The sequence below is a fragment of the Thamnophis sirtalis genome, unplaced genomic scaffold (genome assembly GCF_051295495.1).
Source record: "Thamnophis sirtalis isolate CommonGarterSnake01/CBP01778 unplaced genomic scaffold, rThaSir2_p1.2 scaffold_4, whole genome shotgun sequence".
In the NCBI taxonomy this organism is placed as follows: domain Eukaryota; kingdom Metazoa; phylum Chordata; class Lepidosauria; order Squamata; family Natricidae; genus Thamnophis; species Thamnophis sirtalis.
In genome coordinates, this window is record NW_028261384.1 from 135,842,237 (window position 1) to 135,867,688 (window position 25,452).

Genomic DNA, 25,452 nt, shown 5'->3' on the forward strand with positions numbered 1-25,452 from the left:
ACCAAACTCAAATTCAGTGGATGTGTTGAAAAGAAGAAAGGATTTGGTTCAGGGATCTTAGAAAATGGTGGAAACATATCAACAGGAGCATTTCTTTTGGAATCGACAATCATTATAAATCTTAATAATCACTAATATTATACACTAATATCATACACAAATACTTCTATATTTAATAAAAAATAACTTTTCCTATAACTTTATATATAGTATTTTTCCTATAGACATCATTCTTTCCATTTCTTTTTTAAGGCAATTTCTCTGAGCCAGAAATATCACATGATGAACTAATTTCTCTTTGTGAGTTGCTCCCTGTGGTTGAGGTCTGGCCGCAAAACAATGATGTAGCATTTTGGGAGGAATATGCATCCCAGTAATGCAGTGCTGGAGGCCAAGATGGAGAAGACCTCCACAGCTACCATGGCTTTCCCTTTTGTGCTCATATAGGCTGGAAAGAAGGAGATCCACACACTGCAAAAGGCCAACATGCTGAAGGTGATGAACTTGGCTTCGTTAAAAGTGTCAGGTAATTTACGGGCAAGGAAAGCCACAATGAAGCTGGCAATGGCCAAGATACCCATGTAGCCCAAGACACAATAGAAGAAGAAAGCTGACCCCTCATTGCATTGCAAAATCATTTCTTGGGGCTGTGAGTGCTTGTCCAACTCAGGGAATGGGGGAAATGCCAACAACCAAAGGATACAAATACATAATTGTAAGAGAGAGCATAAGAGGACAATAGAAAAGGCCAATCTTTTCCCCACCCATTTCCTCATCTGTGATCCTGGTTTAGTGGCTATGAAAGCCACAACCACAGTGATGGTTTTGGCTAGTACACTAGAAATGGCCACTGAAAAGGTGATGCCAAAAGTTGGTTGTCGGAGCAGGCAGGTCACTTTGCCAGGCTGGCTGAGGAAGAGCAAAGAGGAGAGAAAACAGAGCAGAAGAGAGATAAGGAGGATGTAGGTGAGGGACCTGTTGTTGGCTTTAACAATGGGAGTATCTCTATACTTAATAAAAGTTCCAAGTACCCAAGAGGTCAAGAGGAAGAAACAAAGAACTGCTGTGGATAAACCAATTCCTAAGGTTTCTTCAAAAGTTAGAAAAACTACCAGTTTCAAGATACATCCTTTCTTTTGTTTATTTGGATAATGATCTTCTGAACACTCAAAGCAATCTTTCATATCTGGAAGAAAATAAAGGAGCTTTACTATCTACTAGCTGATAACCTGGCATTGCCCAGGCATTTATTTATAGGGGGGAAATGTCAGGACGAAACATAATTTCTAATGTTGAATTTTCCCCCTTACAAGAGGAAGCCCCCTTGTGGAGTACAGTAAAGCTGTACAGTATAAGCCAGTGTATGGCAGTTCTGTAGAAGTCGTTTGAAGGCACCACTAGCTGTATTGTAATAGAACTAGAGGTGGGTTCCTGCCAGTTCAGACTGGTTCGGCTGAGTAGGTAGAAACTTGGCCTGCCATGACCCCAAACCGGTTCTCTCAGCGATACCATAAGCAGCGTCATTTGTTTTTTGGTTCTGCACATGTGCAGAAGCTATTTTTAGTACTGCACATTTGTGCATAGTGCACATCAAGCGTGTGTGTGCGTGAATCATATCCCTGAGCAAACCAGCAGTAGATGCCTGAACAGCACACACTCAAAGAGGTATTATGGGTGTCTTACCACCACAGATTTTGTTTCCAAAGGGTAAGTCACCTGTGTACAAGGTTTGGCTGAGATTGCTGAAGATGTTCCAGAGTTATGCTGGAACACACACAATCACTCACGGACATATACATACATACATACATACATACATACATACATACATACATACATACATACATACATACATACATACATACATACATACATACATACATACATATATATATATATATATATATATATATATATATATATATATATATATCTATATCTAGTTGCATTCTAAAATACTCAAACTCAGCTCATTAATTTCATGCAAGTATTAAATTACTAACAAGTACCATATTTTTCGGAGTATAAGATGCTCCGAAGTATAAGACACACCTAGATTTTGGGGAGGAAAACAAGGGAAAAATATCTGCCTCCCAGCAATTTGCCTCCTTGCAACAAACAGACAATATACACTGTTTGTAGTGTTATATTTCAGACTATACTTGTACAGATGCTGTTAAAATTGATGTGCTTTCTGGAAGTATAGTTATTCTCTGTTATTTAAATGAATAGCACTTTTTAAAACAATAGCACTGGGCCTCTTCAGATCAAGCATTTATTTTTAAAACCTTCTTCACTTTGTTAAGTTGTCTAGAACAATAATAAAGCAGTCTTTGAAAAACAAGTCTAACAATTTGAACATTCTACAGGCATTTATAGTTGTTGACTTACCTCTTTGCAACAAACAGCCTGATTAGCACAAGAAAAAAAATCTGCCTCCCAACAATTTGCCACGTGGAGCAAATGGAATATTTCTCTTTCAATTTCTCCTGATCATCAGCTGTTAGAGGCTGTAGGGATTGCTATATCTTATTGAAGCCTCCACAAGCCCCCGTTTGCTACTAAGAGGTAAATTGCTGGGAGGCAGAGGCAAAAAATTGGGGCTGGTGGGTGGGTGGGGCTACATTCGGTGTATGACGCACCAAAATTGTCACCCTCATTTAGGGGGAGAAAGGTGCATCTTATGCTCCGAAAAATACAGTAGTTTACTAATTTTTGTTTAAGTCTAATGAAAAATGGTAGATTGCCTACCCTACCATTTTTATTTGAAATCTTCCCTTCTGGGCATGAAACACAGTCATAGCAGCAGAACTGACTGCCTTCAATTACTTTCTTCCAATATCCAGGGAAACAGGGATCATTGCATCGAGAAAGCGGAAGGTCCTGGTGATAATCATAAAAAGGTTTTGAAGGGGAGATATTTAGAACACTTCGTAATATTTATCCTTTATACAGATAAATTATTTTTGACTTCCCAAAAGAATACTGAATTTATCAACTTCATCGCCATCTTAAAAAGATGTAGAAACTACAATGATGTAGAAAAGGTCCTGTTTGAAGGACAGGGTGGGAAAATAATAACCCTTGGTGACAAACTCATGGAAACATGGCTATTCTTGTGATTTCAAATGGAAATGTAAACCAAATATGCAAAGATGGCTTTTGTATTGTAATCTCATTTTGTCAAATTGACAAGTGCTTGATCATCATCAACATTTGAAAAGAATATTCCAATCTTTCCTTAAAATCGGATTTTGAAAGAGACTAGGCTCAATAGGGCATCATAATGGATTAAGACTCGGTCAATTCACTAATTTGATACCTGGTTAAAAGCTGGACTCCAGACAATCCCACCATCATCAATCCATAATTCCTTCCCTTTTGGAGCCTCTAGATCCAGCTTTCCCACTCTTACTCTCTTAAAGGATCTGTTTGGAAAAGTGACCAAGTTTGTGAAGTCGAAGCCACCAGTTGCTTCCCCTTTCTCATTCAGGAAGACTCTCTCCCCAGCTGAATTGTTAAAAGAAATGCCTTGAAGAAATGAATGGAGCTAATTGGAAGAGAATAGAAGAGAGAGGGAATCGATAGCAATATAATAGAAAATAGAATATCATAATCAAGTTCCTTCACTCATTTGTCATATTCCAATAACTATTATTAAATATCTACGTTTTGAAATTTAATAATCAATGTTGCATAGAAATGTACATGTCCACTCCATTATGTCTTTTATATTATTTTAAATAAAGATAGGAAAGAATTAAAGCAGAATGAAAATAGGCTTTTGGATTTATGTAAAATCCATCATTTCTGTTTTATGTCTACTGCTTAAACCACTAATTCAAGATAGATCAAATCTAATCTTTCCTCATTGGTAGGAAGCCACTTGAGAGCCTGATTAATTTCTTTTAGCCAGATTTTAGAATCTGAGGCTTAAGCATTCTTTCATAGATAAATGAGAAGAAGTGACTATTGGAAATATAGAGTTGTTTAAAACTATCCATACCACATTTAGGAAGGACCACAACTTCATTCCTCTAAATCTCTGATAGAGACAGAAAGCTCAGCCTGTCACTCATGAAAAGTTCATGAGCCACACAAAAAGTTCTTAGCGAATTGATCGTTTTTGGAAGAGACAGTAAAAAGTGATGTAAATTATCATTTTAACTAACTCTTATTGTGCAGTCTATGGTGATTTATTAAGTAAATATTGACAGCTAAACCATGATTTGTATAGCAGCTTTTGGATGATCAGAATAGTTGAATACCAAAATGACAAAATAACATTTTGTCAAAATAACAAAATAAGATAACCAGTTTTTCTGTATTTGTTTTATACAACACAACTTCACAGAGTTGGAAGGGACATTGGAGGTCTTCTAGTCCACCACCCTGCCCAAGGAGAAGATCCTACAACAATGTAGACAAATGACTCTCCAACCGCTTGATATAAATGTCTAGTTTTGTAGCACCCAGGATTTCTAAAGGCATACATTTGTTCCATCAATAAATTGTTCCTTATTTCTATGTTTTTCTCATACTTAAGTTGATTCCACATGCATAAAGTATTAAGACTTTCCATGAAAGGTTCAAAAGATAATTCCACATTAAACTGCTCATTGAAATAAAAGGAGCGTCCAATTCAAAGGGAATACCTGCCAGGGCTGCAGATTTGGAAGATCGGGTTTTTTCCTCATCATAGTTTTCCTCCTGTTGAAACCCAGCATGTGTAGAGTCTGCAAAGCATGAGCCACAGCATGAACAGCATTGTAGATGCTGTAGCTTTGCCCAGTCATTTCCATTTCAAATATAGATGCAGGAAGATCCTCCAGCTTCATCTCCCCAGTGCATTTCCTACTATGCATTTCTGGCTTTGGAAATGAACAATCAAATGATTGTTCCCAAACATTCTGTCGAAACCCATCTCTGTAGTCTGAAAGAGGATTGATAGTCTGAAGAAATTCCTTGAAACCTGCAACTGCTGTTGAATGAATGGTGAAGGAAAGAGCCCCATGGAACATCCGGAGATCCCATGTGATTTCCATGCCTGATAGTATAAAATCAATCTGTGCAGTCATGATCCAAACCTTTCTAAATAAGGCAAATTCCTTGCTTTCAGGAACAACCAGAAATGGTACATATCTTAGCCATATAATTGTTGGGGCTTCTCCATAGACAAGAAATGCATTGGCTTTGCTATTCATCATATTAATGGAAATAATGTTGATTGTTTCATAAAATTCTGGGAATCTTTCCAAGTGGAGTTGTAGAGCAATCCTTTCTATAAATGCTGAGCAGATTCCATTCTGGGAAAGTAAGGGCTTCATTTTTTGTAAGAAATTATCTCCATTGTTGTCATCATTAGTAAATATCCCAATCCATGTCCACTTGAAATGATGAAGCAGTTGGACAATCCCAATGTACTGATGGTCTCCCTTTGGGACCATGAAATAAAATGAAGAGAACTTACTGGTCTGAAATTCCTCCTGAGGTAATGCACCATATGTCAGCTAAAAGAAAGTCCAGTAGAGTTTTTTGAATCTGTAGTTTAAATTTAATTTTCCTCTCTTGTTTTCATATAAAATATATCCAAGGAACATTGTTGTCCTAGCAATCTTTTAAGAACATAGTAACAAATTTCTTGGATTAGAAGACCACCAAGGTGCCCCCAACTATGTTATTCTGTTATTCTGAGGATGTTCTCATTGTGTGAAAATATTTCAAACACATCATCAATTGTTTTAATAGAAGCCATTCAAATCTTCCCCCAGCTATGGAATCACCCCTGATACTTACTTCCTATAACTGGCAATCTACTTTCAAGAAAGAATGCTAGTAGTAGACCTCAATCCATGCAGAACACATTCACACAAACCTAAGCCTAATCGTTGATGCCCATTAATTATTCCATAACAACCATAAGATTAAGAATTTTCTTCTCAACCCCTGTAGAACTTACTTGTGGAATCTTGAAGAACCCTACAATTTCAGCTATGTAAGAGGATGTGACAAAATCCAGTCCCCCAATGATAGCCATGAGATTCTTCTGGCTGTCACAATTGTAGTTAGGGACAAATTCCTGAGATTTGAAAAGCAGGTCCAGAGTGGTACGATAGGTCATCCTTGAATCATAATAACTGTCATAGATATGGAACCCAAGAGTGACATTAGGTAACATCTGGGAGTCTTCATTGATCTCCTTGACAGCAAAAGCCAAGGCGAGGATGTGCTGGTAGAATTTGATTAATACACTGCAAATGATTTAAATACCCCAGTTGAAATTCTCCTAAGGTGGCATCATTTTTATAGGAAAGAACAAACATTTCTTTCTCTAATGAAAGTATAGAAAGTAGGAAAGTAGGAAAGTAATAAATTTTCTAAAATACCGAATAATTTGTACACAATTCAGATTTGCTTTTCTACATTATTTTCATGATTTGCAATAAAGATCTATTACAAGAAATAAAAAGAGTATTGTTTTTTTTTTCATGGAACTCCATTTAGTTTCTAAATTTTCCCCCAAAATGGAATATAAACAAATCCAGCATGTATCAGTCATTTACTATATGGATGTATTTTTAAGTGTGATTATACAGATTTTTAAAAAAAAGAATATTACTTTATACTTACTAAATGTCCTTCAAAATATGTTTTGCACCTGTTCTGACCTAGGCTTCCCAAGAGCATGAAGTAAACTCCTGGTCCCAGGAAAAGCCCCTTTTATTAATGTACTGTGAATTGTGATCTTTTAATGTAGCAAAGCCTTTTGAGACAGGATTTATTGTCACAGACCTTCTCTGGCTTGGAAAACTGACAAGCTGATGTTTGGAAAACATGGCAAAGAGTCACAAACCAATGAAGCGAACTAATTGTCTCCTGCAAACTCCACTCCCCCTTTGAACCTCTTTTATTTCCTCTGGGAGTGGTCATTCATTGTCCACTTCTGGCCTTACTCTCAAGTTGACCTCTGTTCTTTTGCTGATCCCTTTGCCTGGCAACTCTGCACATGCGCACACTGGGAACAGGCTCCAATTGTTCGTCTGCCTCACTGATGTCTGACTCTGAAGGCAGCTGATAACTGGCATATGGCTTTGCCCCCCCCCCCTCTCTGCCTCTGACACAGAGCCCTCATCAGAGCCTTCCTCGGACTCCAGGACTGGCCCATGTTCCTCCCCAACCACGGCACTGTCCGAATCTACTGCCAGCTCTGCTGGCCACTGGCGGCCACAACAAGACAAAATTTTTATACCTTATATGACAAACACTTCACCCTGATGTAAATAAAATGTTTATTCTCCCGCAAGTAAAAACTTTTGAAAGATAGATTAAATATAAAGCCTACATTTATACTGAGAACCATTTACTCCTAAATCGCAATAGCACTTAGACATTTTTTTAGAACAAAAATATTTTATTGTCTTAATTATTAAACATAGTTCTATGCCTTCACAGTCAAAATGGGTAGGCTTTTCTGTGGCTTAATTAGAAAAAAATACCGTATCAAACATATTAAACGCAAAGTGAAAACACAAGAGCACTACAACAATACAAAGAGAATAAAATGAGAAAATGTTGCAGTCCAGTCACACTCTACACATCCAACCATACTTCCAATGTCACAACTAGCTGCTGCCAACAAAAGTTGTGTCATTTTAATGGAATAATGATCGATAATTTGAAACTGGAAACTTCAGGAATGAATTGGGCTAAATCAGCTACTGAATCACATCGACAGTCATAACAAAGAACAAAATTTAGAGATACATGAACACTTCCATTATGGGTGAAACACTTCAAATGTAATGCCCTCTCTACTTAATGACACAAAAACTTTGGTATGATGTCATGTAGAACCTAAGATGAATGCAGGCACATTTAGTCATTGTGTGCTGTCTTTGTATATTCCAAGCACTCATTACAAGTGAGGCTGTTATACAACTTCCTTAATGTACTATGATCTTGGCATGCCAGCTTGTATTAATTTCAAGTGGAAACTGAAGTGCAGGAACATTTTGGTGTGTTAGAGTGTTGATTCTAGACCTACAGATTCTGTAAAACCCTGTATCTTATCTGCTAACTACTTTGTTTCACTTTCTTGTGGAAAGTTATTTTCTCTTCCTTTATATTTTTCTCATATCCCTTTACGTTTTTCTGATATCCCATTATGTTTTTCTGATATTCGTCTTCTGACATCAGTTAATGTGTGGCCACATGCTGTTCTCTTCCAAGCTTGCATTTGCTTTTTTTTTTGGGATCATCATTATCATTATCCTCATCTTCATCCTCATCATCCAGGTCCTTGGAAAAGACTTTACAGATAGATAAAAATGCCAAATCCATCTGATTGTGTGACTAATTTTTCAGATAGTTGCAGCCAGGCCTCGCCCTCCCCCCCACACACATAAGCACTTAGACATATATACTGCTTCACATTGCTTTGCAGTCCTCTCTAAGTGATTTACAGAGTCAGCCTATTGCCCCCAACAATCTGGGTCCTCATTTTACCCACCTCAGAAGGATGGACAGCCGAGTCAATCTTGATCCTGGTGAGATTTGAACTGCCAAATTCTAGGCAGCCGGCAGTCAGCAGAAGTAGCCTGCAATACTGCACTCTAACCACTGTGCCACCAAGGCTCAAGCAATTTTGGGGAAACTGATATAAAATTAGAAAAAAAAGAACCCTTACTTTGGTGTGTCACCAGATGTTATATCCGGATGTCCCTTAAAATTAATTTCATAAAGATTGTAACAAGTGTGGGACAGTATCCCACCCATGATGAGGTCCCCAGGTAGATACCACTCATGTGGAACAAGGAAAGCTTCACTCGCTGGGCAGCTCAGAGTCATTATTTTCTTTACCAGGAACATCTGGAGAAGTAACATCTTCACTTTTGCAAAAGTCTCTCTCTTTCATCCTATTCCATAATAAAGATTCTGTTATTCCAATAGTTGATACAGTGATTAATTCAAGGTTTATATCTGAGCATGCAACTAATCAGAAAATCCACCATTGGGTATTGGGAGATTCACCAGAGTACAAATTCGTATGTTGAAGAGCATCAGGGTTTGAACAGTTACTCTGGCGGAGGTGAACGGAGAGAGGAAACCTGTAGCCATGTCTGACACACAGCTCTTATTATCCCTGTGCCTTGAACCTCCCTGGGGTTCAAGAAACATTGATTGCTGTTGAATTGAAATAAGCCTTCTGTGCAGTCTTTTATGCTTCTGCCTAGTTCAGAAAATATCGTGATTCCTGTAGGAGACGATTACTTTGTTTTTGATGAGGAGAATAAGTGGTTGATCTTTAAATGCGCACTTGCTAACAAAATGCACAGAGGGGAATTTGCAATACAAAATTGCATCATTTTTTGAAATGTATGTTATTTTTATAATGAATAATAAATGCAGTTCACTTTCCTTTGCATAGCACTGAGATTCATTGATGTTTTGACATTCCCTCATTTTAAGAAATTAAGAAATTTTGTATGATTTCCTTCCAGATTCCCCTATATGGAGATGAAAGAAGAAGAATAAATTTTCTCCACTGTTATAATCAACAGCAAAAATCCCATTCCACATCTTCCTGAATTAATGAAGTAATCCCAATGCATCAATGGTCTCCTTTTGGAAGCATGAAATAAACTGAAGAGAGTTAGTGGTCTGAAGTTCCTCTTGGGCTAATGAGCTATATTTAGAATAGAATAGAATAGAATAACAGAGTCAGGTACCTTGGAGAATAGTTTGAGTCCCTCTTCTTTGTGACTGTCCTTGAGATATTGGAACACTCCTATCACTGTGAGAGGGATCTCAGAATTCTAGTGGACAACGATTTAAATAGGAGCCAGCAGTGTGAAGCAGCTGCCAAAAAAGCCAACACAGTTCTAGGCTGCATCAACAAAGGGATAGAATCAAGATCACATGAAATGTTAATACCACTCATAATGCCTTGGTAAGGCCACACTGCATCCAGTTTTGGTCACCACAATGTAACAAAGATGTGTCGAAAGAGTGTAGAAAAGAGCAAGAAAGATGATTAGGGGACTGGCATCTAAAACATTTAAAGAATGGTTGCAGGAACTGGGTATTTCTAGTTTGTTTGTTTTTTGGCTGTATTCTCTTTATTGTTAGCCAATGAATGTTATTCAAAATAATAGATGGTAATAACTATAGCTTAATTTTACAACACAAAACATGATGCTAAAGAGAGGAGGAGGGGAAGCATACGAAAATATCTTCACCAAGTATTTCCTGAATATTTCTGTGAACTAAAAGAAGGTCCAGGAATATTCTGTTGAGTCTTTTAATCAAATTTAATTTTCCTATCTTGTTTTCATATTAAACACATCCAAGGAAGGATTTATTTTCCTGACATTCTTCTAAGTATTAAAATGGAAAGGAATTTCTTTGACTTATTTCAAACACACATGATGAAAAGCCACTAAGTCCTGGCTGCTCCGGCAGGCCAGGGGGCTGTTGAAATAGCCAGCCCCACGGTAACTATGAATGTTGTGTATTTTAAATTGTTGTTTTGTCTATTTGTTTATTTTATTCCCCTTCCCACATTTATTATAAGCCACCCGGAGTCCTTCAGGAGTGGGCGGCATACAAGACCAATCAAATCAAATCAAATCAAATGATACAAAATCAACTAATCAATTGTTTTCATAGAAGCAAAGAGTTCAAATCTTCCCTCCAGTGTGGAATGTCTATGAATACTTACTTCCTGTATTTGGCTTTGTAGTTTCAAAATTATGCTAAGAGAGCTTAAGCCATGCTGAAGATCTTCAAATTGGATATGCCAAGTTGCAGGAAATTCATTTAAAGACACATTTTGAAATTCTTGCTGATTTTCTTTCTCTGCCATACTAAAATGTGACACTGTGATTTTTTATGTCTGTGTGGATTCTAATATTTATTTCTCTTACTTCCTTGGGGTCACTTTCAGTAGTGAAATTCAAAAATTTTCCCTACTGGTTCTGTGGGTGTGGTTTGGTGGGCGTGGCTTGGTTGACATGTGACCGGTCGGGCAACAAGCAGGAGCCTCACAGAGTCACCGAAAGCTCAAAAACAAACTATCGCACTTCACACAAAAATAACACAAAAGCTACACAACTGACTCACACACAATGCAAAAGCAGCTGGACATCACACATAAAATAGCTCCCATGATCACGCAGCACAGCTGATCATTGGGACTTTTTTTTTTTACTTTTTAAAGCATTTATTTTTACTACTGGTTCAGCTGAACGAGTAGCATTTTTACTACCTAAACCGGTAGCATTTCATCCCTGGTCTCTTTTGAGAGATGCAACTTGTATCATGAAGGCCTGAAACTGTAAGAGCAGGGCAGAAACTTAATTCACTCTGCAAAGTTACAGGTGGTTTATTAAAAGAAAGCATAAATATCATGAAAGTAGGATAGGAAACATTGGATGTGCTTTGAATCAATAACTGAAAGTCCTAACAATACATGGGAAATCAATTTTCTCTAAGTCGCTTGGAGTAGAGTGTTAAAATGGACAGAGCAGTGGTGGGTTGTAGGTGGTACACCCTGGTACGGGCATACCGGTGCCTGCCGGCAGCATCAGATACCGTTCTGGTACGGTGCTCCGGAGGTCCTACCTGCCCACCTGAGCTCCTTACCTGTATTTGAGCTCTTCGGCGCTTCCATGCATGGAGAGTACGGCGCATGCGTGATGCTCCGCTGAGCAGCTGGAGCATTGCGGAGGCATTGCAGAGGTAAGGATGCATGCATGTGTGTGTGTGTGTGTGTGTGTGTGTGTGTGTGTGTGTACATGTGGGGGCCCTGGGCCCCATTGCACTGTATCTGTGGCAACGGGATTCGGAACCCATTATTGTGACAAAGCTATTCGATTCTATTTGATTGTTGCTTGTATAAGCGGGTGGAGACAGGTGCCTTGGTCTATATACCAAATGAATGACACATTGGGATCCCCATATCAGAGCAACTTATCTTATGTTCGACCAAAACCTGAAAATTTAGCAGACAAAAAAACCAGCATTGTTTCAGTTTATATGACTCTCCTGATGTTCTGACCTAAGCTTCCTTAAAAAGCATGAAGCAGAATCTTGGTCCTGGAGAAACCTCTTTTATTTACACAACTGTGAATTCCTTTCATTCACAGTCAGCAAGGCTTGGCAAACAGTCTTTCAGAGAAATATGTATCTTATCTCGCTTGGAGAGCTGCCAGATAACTAGCTTCCACATGCAGGACAAGGCAACACTTGGCACAGAGTCTCTTATAATCACAAATAGAACTTTCCACTCTTAAAACGACCAAAGGAATGAATTGTTTCCTGCCATTAGACAGGTTCTGTTCGCAGTCAAGCCTGTGCTTTGTTTGATTTATCTCTAAACTTTACCCCTGTCCCCTCAGTCTGGGTCATTAATCACAGTACCCTATAAGATGCATCCCTCCCAAACCCTCTGCAGTAATCTGAGATCCGACTGCAGCTGACAATGTGCATCTAATGCACTCCCCCCCCCGCCATTCTGTCCCCATGACAACACTGAGAACTGAAACTGTTCAGACCCAGGCTTCCTTAAATAGCATGAATCTCACTTATCATTGAGATCAAAGAAGTGTCCAGTGCAGAAAGAATACCTGCCAAGGCTGCAGATGTGGAAGGTCAGTTTTTTTAACCATCATTGTTTTTTTTCTTATTGAACCTCAGCTTGTGTAGAGACTGCAAAGCATTAGCCACAGCATAAACAGCATTGTAGATGCTGTAGCTTTGGCCAGTCATTTCCATTTCAAACACAGGAGCAGGAAGATCCCCCAGTTTCTTCTCTCCTGGGCACTGCCTATTGGGCATTTCTTGTAATTCTGATTTTGAGAATGAACAATCAAAGGCTTGTTCCCAAACATCCTGCAGAAACCCATCTCTGCAGCCTGAATGAGGTTTGATAGTCTGAAGAAACTTTTTGAAACCTACAACTGCTCTTGAATGAACACTGAAGGAAATAGCCCCATGGAACATCTGGAGATCCCAACTGATTTGAAAGCCAGAGTCCACGAAATCAATCTGTGCAGTCATGATCCACACCTTTCTATATAATGCCATTTGCTTGTTTTCGGGATCTGCTAGAAATATGAGAGCTCTCAGCCACACAATTGTCCCTGATTCTTCATAGACAAGAAATGTGGTGCTGTTGCTATTTCTCAAACTAATGAAAATAATTTCAATTGAGTGAAAAGATTCTTCAAAGTTTTCTAGATGGATTAGTTCTGAAAGCCTTTCTATAAACGATGAGCAAATACCGTTCTGGGAAAGTAAGGACTGCATTTTCTGTAAGAAACGTTCTCCATTGTTGTTATCCGTAGTAAAAATCCCAATCCATGTCCACCTGAAATGAAGAAGCAGTTGGATAATTCCAACATATTTTTTTTATTTTTTTAAATATATTTTATTCATTTTCACATTCCATTTTACAATCACTTATATACAGGGTATTTGCTGTAAGAAAAATAAATAAATAAATAAAACAAAATAAAAAAGAAAACACAACTCATCATTCACAACCCCACCTGACACTTCCTCCATACACCCCATCTACCCCCTCCAACTTTCCTTTCCTCCCTTTAACACTCCCCTCCTACTTCCCTTTCCCCTCAAACCTTCCTTCTCCCCTTACTCCCAACATGCCCTCCTTACATTCCCCTTACTCCTTCCTTACTCCTCCCTCTTCTTTCCCTCTACCTCCCTCCTTGGTGTATGCCTTTAAAATAAACCAAGGAAAAAAAATATAAAGAAAGAAAGGAGAAAAAAAAAGAAAAAAAACAACCGTATATAAGTGCATTCTTGTTCTTATTGAGACTATGTTAACACCCACCCACCCACCCCCCATAAATCCCCATCCCTAATCCTCCCGACTTCCCACGGCCCACACCTCGCACTGCCTTCTATCTAAAGTATCTTGTGTTCGTATGGATTAAAAATAAAAGTAATATATTAAAGGAAAGAAAAACAAGAAAAAAGAAAGAAAAGAAAAAAGAAAAAAGAAAAAAGAAAAAGGAAAAAAAAAGAAAAAGAACTCTTTGTGTTAAGCCCAGCCCCCCATCTTTATCTATGCTTAAATAGTGTAAGTCATTCTATCTATATTTTATTCTCGTCTCTTACTTCTTTGTTATTTACCCCGACCTCCTATAGACTCTCCCGTTCCTCTTCCTTAACCTTGTATTCAGATAAACATTTATACAAATTTGTATAGACATCAATATACAATCTAGCTCAAAAATAATCCCTTCTAGTAAAATTTAAGCAGCGTGGATCATTCCACATATTCAAATATTACTTTACAGAAGAATAATCAAACTTTCCCTTCTAATAGGATTTAAACAGCGTAAATAATCTTTCTTAACCTTATTTTCAAACAGTAATTCAAAATAATCTAACCAAACTTTCCCTTCTTAGTAAAATTTAAGCAGCGTGAATCAAGTATTACTTTACACAAAAATCAGTTTACATTCTATCTTAAGATGATCCCGACCGGCTTTCCCTTCTAATAGGATTTAAACAACGTAAATCATTCCGCATGCATTTTACCCTCATCCTTTGCTTCTCTGATATTTACCACTATCAAATTTATGCAGACATTAGTTTAAGATCTAGCTCAAAATAATTTCACCAAACTTTCCCTTCTAATAAAAATTAAATAGCATGGATCATTCCACATATTCAAATAATACTTTCAACAAGAATCAGTTAACCTTCTGTTTTAAAAAATAATCTCGTCCAGCTTTCCCTTCTAACAGAATTTAAACAGCATAAATCATTTTGCATTCATTTTACATATATACATTCAATATCACCCCACCAATATACGTAAATCATTCCGCATGCATTTTACCCTCATCCCTTGCTTCTCTGATATTTACCACTATCAAATTTATGCAGACATTAATTTAAAATCTAGCTCAAAATAATTTCACCAAGCTTTCCCTTCTAATAAAAATTAAATAGCATGGATCATTCCACATATTCAAATAATACTTTCAACAAGAATCAGTTTACCTTCTGTTTTAAAGTAATCCCTTCTAACAGAATTTAAACAACATAAATCATTCCGCATTCATTTTACATATATACAATCAGTATCACCCCACCAATAAGTTCCGCTTTTTCTACCGGAGAGAGGTCGCAAACCCCCATTCAATCCACAACTTTGGCAAATATTTTAAAATGTCTAAATCCTCGATCTCCGCTTTTCTGCTTCTCCGAGGGAGGAAAGGCTACCCCCTCCATCTTGCAGCCATGTGGTCTGTTGCTTGCCTTCTCCTTCGGCTTGTCTCTCCTCTTTTCCAAGTGAATCAGGAAGTCCCGCCTTCAAAAACTTGTAATAGAAATCTCGAGCCTCCGAAACAGAGTTAAGACGAAGTCTTTGATTCTCAAATGTGACCGTAATGCCGGCTGGGGCCTCCCATCTATATTGAATCTGTTGATTTCTAAGCTCTTTAGTTAAAAAAGCATAGTCTCTTCTTGCTCTCAACATCTGGAAAGGTATTTCTTTGAAGACAATCAAGTCCTGGTCATCAACTCGCAAACTATTATTATGAAACTTTTGCATAATCGCGTTTCTGGATTCTTTTGTGGAAAAATATATAATTATGTCCCTCAGGAGCTGTCGCTGTTCCGCTACCAACGAGTTCTGGCGATAGATTTTCCGAATCTGCCAATCAAAGTTAAGTCCCGGGCTTCCCACCGCATGGCTGAAGGCTTCAACAAAGGTCTGTTTCAGATTCTCTCGCTCCTTTTCGCGGAATCCTCTGACTCTTATTGCGAATGCCTTCTTATTAAAGTTTATCATAACGAGCTGTTCTTGAGTGTCTCTAATTTTTTGTTGTAATATTTGAATATTAGTAGTCAAATTAGAATTAGCCTCCTCCAAGCTTTCCAATTTATTCTCTATTTCAGCACTATAATCTGACAGGGCAGACACGGCTGCAAACGTATTTGCCTTCATTTGGTCAATTTTAGACTTTAAATCATCATATAGCTCCAATACAAATTCCTTAATTTCTTGTTTAAAATCATTAAGCATTTGAAAGAGAAATTCCTGTGTTAAAAATTCTCCAGTAGAGGGCGTAGGAGACAAGGGCTGCGATTCCAGTATAGATTCTTTAGATTCTTTAGGCACATTTGTAGAGAGACGCTTCGATTTTGACCTGGGTGCCATTATAAATAAACAAATAAACAGCGCTTTCGCTCCCCTCTGTTTCAAAAAAAAAAAAATATTTTGTTAAGGAGCGGTCTGCAGGAAGGTAAAACCGGCTAAGTACATCCTCTATCAGTCACCAACGGGGAGAAATCGCCATTTTGAAGTCCGTTTAAACAAAGAAGCCTCTAAGACAAATGGTGCTGGTGTTTAAGATAGTAATAAAAGCATAAATCTCACAGGGGTGGGACCCGCCCATATTAATCCTAGCTTCAAACAACTTTGCTTTGTCCTGGGGGGGGGGATCGCCTGTCTAGGGCTGCAAAAAAGAGCAGCTGAGAAGAAACTGGCTGGAGATAAAGGCTCGGCTTACGCTGGATCTAATCTCTGTCCACAGCCAAAAAAAAAGAGAAAGGCTGTGAATTACGAATAGACCCTAGCACACAGAGCTACTCCCTGCCCCTTTATAGCCAAAAAGGGGTGATATCTATGATCTTATTTAGATATACAGACCAGATCTCTGAGAGGAGCTCGGTTGAGCCCTCCTCGGCGACAGACTCCGCCCCCAGGAAGCCGATAATTCCAACATATTGATGGTCCTCTTTTGGGACCATGGAATAAAGTGAAGGTCGCTTGGTGGTCTGAAACTCTTCTTGGGCTAATGAGCCATATGTCAGCTGAAAGAAAGCAAAGTAATATTCTGTTGAGTTGTTAGCTCAAATCCAATCTTTCTGGATCTAGTTTTTTGTAAAAAATACCCAAAGAAGGAATTTTTCCTCTATTTCTTTATGAAAATTAATATTGAATGGAATTCCTATGAATTATTTCAAGCACATTACAATAGTTCATTTGTTTGAACAGGGCCAGGGTGTCCTACATTCAAATCTACCCTCTGGTATGGAATGACTCTAGATACCCACTTCTATGATTGGCTTTGTAGCTTCATAAAATAGTCCTACGTATTATACCTTAAGGTCTGCAGAATGTCTTACTGCAAATCTAATATCTGATTCTCAGTAAGTATGTCATAACAACAAAGTGCATAATTTTTCTGCTCATCTCCTCCATACTTACCTGGGGAATCTTGAATAAACTTATAACTTCAGCTATATTAGATGATGTATCAGAACCTAACCCTCCAAGGATGGCCATGAGATTCTTCTGGCTATCACATTTGTAATTAGGGACAAATTCCTGGGATTTGAAAAGCAGGTCCATAGTGCTATGATAGGTCATCCTTGGGTTGTAGTAACTATCACATATGTGAAACCTGAGAGTGACATTGGGTAAGATCTGGGGGTCCTCATTGATCTCCTTCACAGCAAAGGCCAAGGCAAGGACGTGCTGGTAGAATTTGGTTGTTACACTGAAAATAGATTGAGCACATCTTTTCAAAATAATCATAATTCATAATTTTGCAAATTATATTAGGATGGTCATTGTATATCTGACAACTGCAAAACCTGTTTCTGAGTGAAGTATTAATTACTTTTCTAATCAGTCCAAATATACTTTGTACACAATTTATTTCCTTTAATATTTTTTCCAGAAAATTAATCAGCATAAGACATATACTATGTTAATTTCTGAAATTGTAACTTCAGTGTTGAGTTTAAACTAGAATGCCATGGCTTGTTGTTTTCTCAGTTGATTTAGTTTTTGTGAGAAAAAATAACCTCTCATTTCAGCTCAAAGAGACCATGAACAATAAAAAGCATATTTATTTAAAATATATTTGTATATAGTCTTTTGCAAAAGGATTCTCAATCATGGAAGACAGAAAGTAAATGTCGGATAGGTCCGAATACATGGCTAAAATACATTTGGAGTAACAGTTCATTACCCTTACATAACTCTGTTATATACACTTTCTGGCTACTCCGACCAGAAATCCCCCTGTCATTTTCCCCGTAACAAGACAATCAATCTCATCATGGCAGCTTCCTGACACTGCCATGGCAGTTCCTGTAATATCAGGCTGACCTGGCATTGAATAGCCTTGTTTTTCCCAAAAATGAACCCTTCTAGGGTTATGAAAAGTGTAAATATGGAATCACTCCGGTTCCTTTCTTTTATAAGAATAATCCCATTTCTCTCAGTTTTCTAGGAACTAGAATTAGAATGAATTATAGATTAAGGGTGAAATTCTCTCTAAACTCATACATCTTGCTCATCTGAATCTTTCCATTTCTGAAGGAATTTCATAATTCTTAGCTCCCCCAGAATCATTATCTAAGGTGTGTGTCCACTATAGGCTGCAGCAGGTAGAGATACTAAAACACCTTTACTCTTCCTACCATTCCTTACCTGTTCAGTAAAATAGAATGCCAATAGATTGAACTAAGTTCCAATATTTATGTCTTTGGAGATTCTCAGTCATCCAGGTCATAGCTGTCCCAAAAGTGCATTTCCAAAAGACAACTGGACTTTCTTGGGGATTTTTTTTCTTTGAAAAGAGTTCGCTTCTCATCCAAGAAGCTTCCAGAACTAAACCAGAACTGAACCAGAACAAGAAGCTTCTTGGAAGAGAAGCAAAATCTTTTCAAAGCAAAAACCAAGAATATCCAGTTGCCTTTTGAAAAAGCACCATTATTTTTTTCATGTGAAATGTGGCAGAGCTGAATTTTTTTAGCCTTCTTGTTTTTGATAATTCCCATGCAATCAAATATGCTTGACACGAGAATGTTGTTAATGAAACAAACACAAATAATGTTCGCTCTTCTGTCACCACTTTCAAAACCCAAAGAATTCTTACATGTACATGAAAAACTCTATACAAACAGTCATATAAACGATTCTTTGCTATTGTGGGCATAAGTCAGGTGATTCAAAGGAAAATATTTACATTGGTGAATCATAAAGGTTGACAAAAGGATGCTGTTTGAATAGAGTTTGATAGAAATGGTAAATCAAATGAGACATCATCCCACCAATGATGAGGTCACCAGGTTGATACCACTCATGTGGAACAGGGAAAGCATCACTCGCAGGGCAGCTCAGAGTAACTGTTTTTGCATCCGGACACCAGGAGGATTGATTTTATGATTCTTTTCTCTGTATGGAGAAAATATCTGAGACACTCAAGGAGAACTTCTGGCAGATAAAAAAGAAGGAAGAGAACTTTGTGGAAATGAATCGCACAGAGTCAGCATTACCACTTCCTTCCTTCCTTCCTCCGTGTGGCTCTTGAAATATTTATATAGATCTTTTTTTGAATTTCTATTCCCTTCTGTGCAGAACTTTCAATATTGTGGTCTTCTAGAATAATGGAATGATTGCAGTCATTCACAAGGGACATAATTGCCATGGAACCTGGCATTATTTTTATATGTCTGATCAACAGCTTTCCTTCTTTGGGGTGACATGATAAGTGACTGATGCTTAACCTATTTTGAAAATAGTGGAGAAATGGAATTGGGAAGTTGGAAGTTACAACATTGCTCTCATTCTAGAAATCAGGACAAAGATTTAATTTTTATTAATGGATCAGGAATCCATTTCCTTGCAAAATGTTGGATGAAATGGTCAAACATCAACTGTCTGGTACAGATTAACTGGTCTTGATTTGAAAATCCTTTGGAAACTATATAAACATGAAAGGGAAATAGACAATCATTCACACTCCCCCCCCAAAAAAAAAGGGAGGGAGAAGAAGAAATAAGAATGGACAAGGATATTTGAAAAATATAAAACTAATACTTCAAAAATGTAAACTAAAACATGTTTTACATTTATCTCATATGTGCTTTTTAATATTGTGAAATACACACACACACACACAGACACAGACACAGACACACACACACACACACAGAGTGAGACAGGGAATTCATAGTTGCTCTGTTCCAAGATCTATACTTTCTGAGCAGTTTGGTGAACTGGTTATTAGAAAAAATCATTAGGGCAGAGAGTCAGGTGTTAAATTATCCCACCACTGCTTGCTTCCGGCTGCCTGCAGTTTTGCAGTTCGAATCTCACCAGGCTCAAGTTGACTCAGCCTTTCATCCTTCTGAGGTTGGTAAAATGAGGACCCAGATTGTTGGGGGAAAATATGCTGACTCTGTAAACAGCTTAGAGAGGGCTTTAAAACACTGCACAGTGGTACATAAGTCTACGTGCTATTGCTATTGCTACAATTTCCAATTCAGAACACACTTGCACAAAAGTTCAAAGCCCTTAGGACAGTGATGTGTTCTGATCCCCTCCTTGTCGGTTCAGAAATGAAAGCCAAACAAAACGTTCAAAGGAATGTTTTTTATCAGTCCCAGCTCTTGCTGGCTGCGAGCCCAAAATAAATACAGATAATTGCTGTGACAAAAGTCCTATAACTCATAAACTACTGCAAAACAGGATTATATAAATCAAGTCACTTATCCAAGTGGGCTTTTCTTGATGTTTGCACGCGAACGGGGAACAGTGACTTCTGCAACCAGGGCGTGGCACCATCAGTCTCTTTTATCAGCAGGAGCAGATCCTAATGAGCAACAGCTGCTCGTTATCATCTCCTGTAAGTACTCAGTTGCTCTTTACATCGGTCAGACCTTCTCCTGCATGCATCCCGAAACAACTGACAGGAGGTTTCTCTCTCAGTCTCTCTTGTCTCCTTCCCACTGATCCCAGGCTCAGTCATCACCTGGGGACCAACTAGTCTCTCTGCAACCTGCTCAGAGTCAGAAGCCTGTCCAGGGTCCTCCGCATCCTTCAGGGCTGACTCATATGACCCCTTGCTGTCGGAGTCTAGTGGAAGCTCCAAAGGCTCCTGCCAAGCCACAACACTATCCCTTACCGCAGGGCCCTTCCCCCGGTCTGACGTTCGGGATGCAGTTGGGATGGGTTGTACTTATGATAGGCTCACACCAGAGCAGAGGCATGCATGGCTGTGGCTTCGGTCCAGGTCCCCCCGCCTGACCCCTCATCCGCCCAGTCTACTAAATATTGAAACCATCCCTTGAGCCATCTAGAGTCACAGATCCAGACCACGGCATGTGACAGCTGTATGTTCACCGCATGCAACGACGGTTGAGGGGAAGAGTGTCGGTGGAGAGGACAAGCCGATCATTCAGGGATCAAGAGCGAGCGATGGAACACCGGGTGCACTCGCATCTAATGTGGGAGGGTTAGGCGATAAGCCACTGGGTTGATGACGGCCTCCTTGGGAAACGGTCCAAGATACTGGTGATCCAACCTCTTAGCTGGCCGATGGGATGGAAGATGTCATGTGGACAGCCACACACGATCTTCTACAGCCAAGTCCAGCACCGCATGTCGAGACTTATCCGCCGCTCTTTTATAATCTTCCTTCACCTGGTTCAAATAGCGGCCAACCACTTGGTGGACTTCTTGGAGTTCAGAGAGGAAGTCCTGTGCTGCGGGGACCGGGGAGTCCACCTGGGTGAGAGGGAAACAACGAGGGTGATACCCAACGTTAGCCATGAAGGGCGTCATCCGTGTGGAGCTATTTTGGGAGTTGTTAAATGCAAACTCTGCCACGGCCAGGTACTCAACCCAGTTATTCTGCTGCTGATTCACAAAATAGCACAGGTACTGTTCTAGAATCCCAATCACCTTCTCCATACCCCCCCATCATTTCGGGATGGTGTGCCAAGGACAAACATACTTGCACATCTAGAGCTTCCATCAGCCCTTTCCAAAACTGGGCTGTGAATTGTGTCCCCCGGTCCGACACGACCCGGTGAGGTAGACCGTGCAAGCGGAACACGTGTTGGATGAACATGCGGGCCGTGGCGCGGGCTGTTGGCAATCTCCAACAGGGGATGAAATGCCCCATCTTAGTGAGCATGTCCACCACCACAAGGACCATAGTAAACCCTGATGACGGAGGCAATTCAGTCAAGAAGTCCATGGACACAGCTCCCCAGGGTCTGTCTGGGGTTGGCAAGGGCTGCAATAATCCTGGAGGAGCCACCGTCGCTGATTTGGCCTGTTGACATTGGATGCATGACGTCATGTACTTTTGCATATCGTCTCATAAGCAGGGCCACCACAACGTACTGGAGACCAGGTGCAATGTTTTGAACAGACAAAAATGTCCTGCTGCTGAAGTGTCATGACACTGGGAGAGAACCAGTCCACGGCCGGGTCCTGCGGGCACATAGAGCCGGTTCCAATACCTCAAAAGGTCCTCATTAAAGGTCCATCTCATTACAGTGCCCCAGGAACTCGATGGTAGTCTGCCAAAACTGACACTTCTCCAGCTTTGTGAACAAACAGTGCTCTCGGAGTCTCTGGAAGACCAGACGCAAATGACATTGACGATCCTTCCAGGACTTCGAGTAGATCAGGATGTCATCCAGATAAATGACGACAAACTGATCCAACAGGTCCCGGAAGACATCGTTCATAAAATGTTGGCAGACCACCGGCGCATTGGTCAACCCGAACAGCATGACCCTGTACTCGAAATGTCCATACCGGGTGCCAAAGGCTATCTTCCATTCGTCACCTGCCCTGACGTGCACCAGGTTGTAAGCGCTATGCAAATCCAACTTTGTGAATACCGTTGCCTCCTGTAGCCGCTCCAATAACTCCGAAATCAAGGGCAAAGGGTACCGGTTCCGTACCGTGATGGCATTCAGGCACCGGTAATCGCAACAGAGTCTCAGATCCCCGGTCTTCTTTTTCATGAACAAAACTGGGGCAGACAATGGTGAGGATGAAGGCTGGATAAACCCCCGGGCAAGATTTTTATCAAGGAACTCCCGCAATGTGGTGAACTCCAGCTCAGACATGGAGTATAAATGACCCATAGGGAGCTTTGCATCAGGTACCAGGTCAATGGGGCAGTCAGAAGGCCAATGCAGTGCCAGTTGATCCGCCTCCTGTTCACTGAAGACATCTGCGAATTCCACTAAATCCGGTGGGACGTCCACCCTGGGCGGGCTGCGTAGCTGGGCTGCACAGACCTGCCGGATGTGGTCAATGCATTGCAGAGATGGAAACGTGACCAAATTTTGAGACCAGTAGAACTGAGGATCGTGCGTCCGCAGCCAAGCCAAACCCAAAACCATGGGGAAATGGAGGCCCGAAGCCACGTAAAATTGGATGGCCTCCTCGTGCTCCCTGAGGGTCAAAAGCAAAGGTTGCATGGTGGCCTATATAGGCCCAGACAGAAGCAACCGACCGTCTATAGTCTCGACCCGCATCGATGGGTCCACCGGACACAAAGGGACGTCATATGCTGTAGCAAACGCCACATCCATAAAGTTCGTGGTAGCCCCGGAATTAATCAAGGCGTGGACCAGAATTCTCTGTGGACTACCTGACAAGAAGATGTGTGCTAGAATCAGGTGCCATGGGGGTCCGTCCACCTCAGCTTCATTCTGCACCCGACCTAAGGTTTCCCTTAGATCGGGGCCCGCCCGTTTCCCAACATGGGATTCAGTTGCTGAGGGGTGGGCGCAGGCCGTGCAGCCCTCCTACTCTTCTTGGGGCAAGTCACAGCCGTCTGTCCATCTCCATGCGTGATACTAGGTGTCTGACGGCACGTAACTCCATGGGCTCCTCCTATGCTACTGCAGTCTCTTGAGAAACCAGCACCCTAGTTGTCTCCTGGGATGTACGGCGTGGCCTCCGCCTCTGCAGCCAGGCATCTATCTGGAGGCACAAATAGACCAATGAGTCGAACGTCGGTGACCTGTCCACCCTCGCCAGTTCATCCTGTAAATCATCGGACAGGCCGTCTTGAAAAGTGTTCATAAGAGCTGGTTATATTCCAGGCTGAGTCCTGACTCAGAAGCTGAAATTCGCTCATGTAATCTTGTAAGGATCCACGACCCTGCCGCAGTAACTTCAGTTGTCTGATTGCTGTTTCCCCCTTAATGGGATCCTCAAACATCAACCGGATGCTGACAGAAGCCCTGGAAGTCACCCAACATGGGGCTAGACTGATTTAGCAAGGGTGTGGCCCAACGGGCCACTGTACCTGAGAGCAAATTTATAATAAATCCCACCTTCATCTGGTCGGTAGGAAAGTCCTCTGCTCTCAGGCTAATAAACATCTGGCATTGTCCCAAGAATGCTGCAAACATGGCTTGATTGCCATCAAACTTATACGGCATAGTCACTGGGCACTTCCTCCGTGGCTGAAGGGGGTTAGCAGGTCCCTGCAGCTGAGCAACTTGATGAGCCAACAAAGCAAGCTGTTGAGCCAACTGGGCAATTTCAGCATGAAGCTGCTCCATAATTATATGAATGGAGGTTTGTCTGGGGCAGAAGTCAAACTGTTCTGACCCCCACCTTGTCCATTCAGAAACAAAAGTCAAACAGAACGTTCAAAGGAATGTTTTTTATCAGTCCCGGCTCTTGCTGGCTGCGAGCCCAAAATAAACATAGATAATTGCTCTGACAAAAGTCCTATAACTCATAAACTACTGCAAAACAGGATTATATAAATCAAGTCACTTATCCAAGTGGGCTTTTCTCGATGTTTGCATGCGAACGGGGAACATTGACTTCTGCAACCAGGGCGTAGCACCATCAGTCTCTTTTATCAGCAGGAGGAGATCCTAGCAAGCAACAGCTGCTCATTATCATCTCTTGTAAGTACTCAGTTGCTCTTTACGCCAGTCAGCCTTTCTCCTACGTGCATCCTGAAACAACTCACAGGAGGTTTCTGTGTCAGTCTCTCTTGTTTCCTCCCCACTGATCTCAGGCTCAGTCGTCACATGGGGACCAACTAGTCTCTCTGTGCCCTGCTCGGAGTCAGAACCCTGTCCAGGGTCCTCTGCATCCTCCAGGGCTGATTCATATGACCCCTGTTGGAGTCTGGTGACAACTGCAAAGGCTCCTGCCAAGCCACAACAGTGATGGCTTTTTGTTGTTGGGTGCCCAAAATGCATGTGCGAGCATGCGATAGCCCATGCGTGTGGGGTACCATAATGTAAAGCATGCCCCCACATGTGCCTGCATGCACAGCCACCTCCAACACTTCCCCCCAAGGGCGCCGCACTGCTCGCCTCCAAGTTGAACTAAGTATTTCTTCTGGGGGGCCAGGGGAGGTTGTTTTTGCACTCCCCAGGATCCAGGAAAGCCTCCAGAGCCTGGTGAGGGTGAAAAATGGGCCCAATGGGCCTACTGGAAGTTCATAAATGAACTAGGTCCATTGGGCCTCTTTTTCACCCTCCCCAGGTTCCATAGGCTTTCCTGAAGCTTGGGGAGGGTGAAAAAAGCGTCCCTCGGCCCCCTGGAGGCCCTCTGGAAGCTGGAAACTGATCATTTCTGTTTATATGCACCTGTGGCATTTGTGCCATAGGTTC

At 40.6% G+C, this 25,452-nt stretch overlaps 1 protein-coding gene across 1 annotated transcript; it reads right to left on the reverse strand.

Annotated features, from left to right (window-relative positions):
• Window positions 1-287: 287 nt before the first annotated feature.
• On the reverse strand, window positions 288-22,040 carry LOC148046805 (vomeronasal type-2 receptor 26-like). The gene is made up of 8 exons (XM_087714973.1): window positions 21,795-22,040; window positions 21,408-21,565; window positions 17,252-17,543; window positions 16,736-16,854; window positions 5,960-6,251; window positions 4,656-4,736; window positions 2,757-2,883; window positions 288-1,186 (listed from the first exon to the last, which is right to left on the reverse strand). Exons 1-8 carry the CDS (start codon window positions 22,038-22,040, stop codon window positions 288-290), a joined length of 2,214 nt encoding a protein of 737 aa, XP_087571099.1.
• Between the last annotated feature and the right edge of the window lie 3,412 nt (window positions 22,041-25,452).

What these genes read in the sequence shown, in the direction of transcription:
- LOC148046805 (XM_087714973.1), bottom strand. Translation starts at nt 22,040, where the DNA reads ATGGACTTCTTGACTGAATTGCCTCCGTCATCAGGGTTTACTATGGTC. An exon ending in CAAATCTGCAGCCCTGGCAG is followed by an intron (nt 2,884 to 4,655) that starts GTATTCCCTTTG and finishes GATTATCACCAG; the next exon opens with GACCTTCCGCTTTCTCGATG. An exon ending in GAAGATTTCAAATAAAAATG is followed by an intron (nt 1,187 to 2,756) that starts GTAGGGTAGGCA and finishes ATTTTCTTCCAG; the next exon opens with ATATGAAAGATTGCTTTGAG.